Raw genomic sequence first — 2,915 nt, 5'->3', positions numbered from 1 at the left:
AACAGTAGATTATCAAAAAGAAAATTCTTTCATCAATTACTCTCCCTCATGTCCGTCCAAATCTGCACACAGAATAAGATATATTATTTTGTGTTCCACAAAGGAAAGTAATGTATACAGATTTGGAACGACATGAGGGTGAGTTAATGATGACAGAATTCTCATTTTTTTGTTTGAATATTTTTTATATAGTACAAACAAAAAATGAGATATTAGCCAACTTTGGAGTTTCTTTGATCATCATGATCACTTAAAAAAAATGTTTGCAGTGTCTGTCAATGCTTAACAATCTAAAGGTCAACAATCTTAAAAGGTAATAAAATAATTAAGAGTTTTGATTAATATTTAAAGGCATTTAAATTTTTGCTATTTAAAAGTAGAAATATATTAAAATAACTTTTCACAAAATAATATCTTGTTCAGACGCACCCCTCCTGCTTTCCACATGCAGGAATGCTGAATTCCAGTGACTGCATCCAGATCCTCTGACTCTCTACATTCTCCATGCTGTAATGAAATTCCTTTTCCTCATTCTTATCATACGGTCCTCTTCCGCTCCACCCTTTAACTCTCTTTCTTATTCTATCTTTAGTCACATATCTAGTCTCACTTCCTTATTTTCCCTGCACCTCCTTTTCTTGTCCTGCGGGACATTGTCTTTGGTGTTTTCTCCATTTCTGCTGGCAGAGAGTGGAGGGTATCTGATGTTTGGCCAGTCCAGTGCACGAGGTCCTGCAGCACTCTCACAATCCACATCTTCAGACCGAAACTCCCACCGGCCGCCTGACCATCCAGCTCCTTTCACATAAGCACATACAGATTGTCTATGAAATTTAGATGTTTTCATCAGAAAGCTTTACATTCAAGGTTTGAAATTTACACCTGCCAACCTGCCAAATGCGGGTAAAAATCAACAGTGGCGGGTAACGCTGTCAAATCACTAGCCAATTTGACAGGTTACTTATTAGTTAATCTGGTTTATTTCTTCTACTTTTTTTTGGCTAGTAGAAGTTCTGAATGGCCAGTAACTTAAAAATTGAGTAGCCAAATTGGCCAGTGAGTGAAAAAGATCATTTCAAATCCTGTGTGTATGTATATTATATATATATTACTTAACTTATACAAGCTTTATAAAAATGATAATTCTAGAAGAAAATTTCAGATGGCACTTAGAGGCTTTTGCATCTGAACTCTTCATATTATATATAAAATAAGGTGTGACATATTTAATCTGGTTTATTTCTTCTACTTTTTTTCTTTGGTTTCTTTTCTTTCATTCAGTAGAAGTTCTGAATGGCTGGTAACTTAAAAATTTAGTAGCCAAATTGGCCGGTAAGGGAAAAAGTACATTTCAAACCCTGTTTACATTTATGAGAAAACATTATATTTAAAATGGCGTGCTAGACATGTTAACTCCAGCACCTCTTTAACTTCAGCTTCAAATTTCTGGCCATCCACTAGTAGCTGCTCTGTGCTTGCCAACAGGTGTCCCAGACGATCCCGCACAGTTTTCCGTTTTCTCCTATACTCGCTGTCTTCATCGGAAAAATCTGCATCCTCCCGGGTAATGACATCTTCCAGAAGTCGCAGACACTCCTTGAGTGCAGCGTGCAGGACAGATATTTTTTCAGCATCTGACAGCTGAGGAACCAACGGAGGAATGGATACTAAATAATCTCCGGCAACCGGTGAGGATGGCAGTGATTCACTGTTTCTCTAAATGGGAAGACAAAGGAAATGAGTTGTGGTTACAAGGAATCGCCAGATGGAAGAAATTGTAAACAAACATGTAGTAAACATGATAGTGAGTAAAAGCAGCAATTAAAAATAATAAAAGATAGAGGCAAGTAAACTTATTCCTTATAAAGTCAACACACAATTTCCAAAGGTCCCCTAAACTTATTTAATACTCCCAAAAAGTTGCTAACTTTTTGAAAAGATACTACTTTTTAAAAAACAAAAAAACTCACTATATTTTAGCCTCAGCTTTAGCCTGAAAGTCTAATGCCCATTGAAGCATGTAGGCTACTTGGCATATTATTAAGTCACTAATTAATAATGTAGCACCCTCTGAAGCCAGGCTGGTCCTCAGCAGAGCAGCTCATATTAGGGTGAATAGTGAACAGATGTTGCTCACCTATTTCTAAAGAAAAAAGACTCCATTACATTCCAACCCGCTCCCACGAGTCAGGCTACTTTTCCCAACAAGCAAGCCGAAACTTTAAAGTACGTTTGAACATTCATGGGAAACAACAAGTAGGTGGTGGACCTGAACAATTTGGCAGGTAACCAAAAAATATTTATTACTGGAACAATATCCTGATCCAGAAACACATTCCCCTGCACGCACCGGCAAGTCTTGGATAGCACAGACAACGCTGTCACTTCGAACAAAATTCATTTGCTGCCTCCTCCACACATTCTTTTAACTTGCTAAATGTCATGATGTCGCAGACTTCAGTTTGCGTCACACACCACCAGACCATAATTAGGAAAGACTCAACAGTTAAATATAATAATCAGATTAGTTCTGTATAAATAAGCTCTATTTTTGAGACTCACGTATGCCTCCAGGAGTTGAATGCATTCCTTATGAAGAAGCCGGGCTAGAGCTGCGGTTTTCCCTGCGTGGCCCCGCAACCCATGACGACCGTTCGCACCTCTGCCAGCCATTTATACCCAAAAACACCTACTATTTGAAAAATAACGTTTGAATCAACAGCAGGAATAAATCAGCATGTTCTTGTTTATACTACCCCTATACACTACCGAAGGCTGCCTATAGATGTTGAATGGCGATCATCGGGCGCTGTTTCTCACTCCTTATATATTCGCAGTTCTTTCACTGTGGCCAACTATCTCGCATGACTTCCAGAAACGCTGCTCACCCCTTTGAACTGAAGATGTAGCACTGA

At 38.4% G+C, this 2,915-nt stretch overlaps 1 protein-coding gene across 2 annotated transcripts in view; it reads right to left on the bottom strand.

Moving 5' to 3' along the window:
* cntf (ciliary neurotrophic factor) overlaps nt 1-2,915 on the bottom strand; it is a 3,479-nt gene extending 564 nt beyond the window's left edge. The window contains exons 1-4 of one of the 2 annotated variants that reach the window (XM_082163331.1): nt 2,770-2,915; nt 2,563-2,689; nt 1,423-1,716; nt 1-798 (exon numbers count right to left, since the gene is read on the bottom strand). The exon at nt 1-798 is cut by the window's left edge and continues 564 nt beyond it. In XM_082163331.1, the coding sequence (XP_082019457.1) occupies nt 607-798; nt 1,423-1,716; nt 2,563-2,673 (597 nt within the window). In that variant the 5' untranslated portion in view covers nt 2,674-2,689; nt 2,770-2,915 and the 3' untranslated portion in view covers nt 1-606. Of the gene's footprint in view, nt 799-1,422; nt 1,717-2,562; nt 2,693-2,769 lie in introns of both variants that reach the window. The other variant, XM_082163330.1, reaches the window with a different exon arrangement.

Source organism: Leuciscus leuciscus (assembly GCF_965113295.1).
Source record: "Leuciscus leuciscus genome assembly, chromosome: 3".
NCBI classification, from domain to species: Eukaryota; Metazoa; Chordata; class Actinopteri; order Cypriniformes; family Leuciscidae; genus Leuciscus; species Leuciscus leuciscus.
Note: the sequence above shows the minus strand (reverse complement) of the source record. Positions and strands in the feature narration are given on the sequence as shown.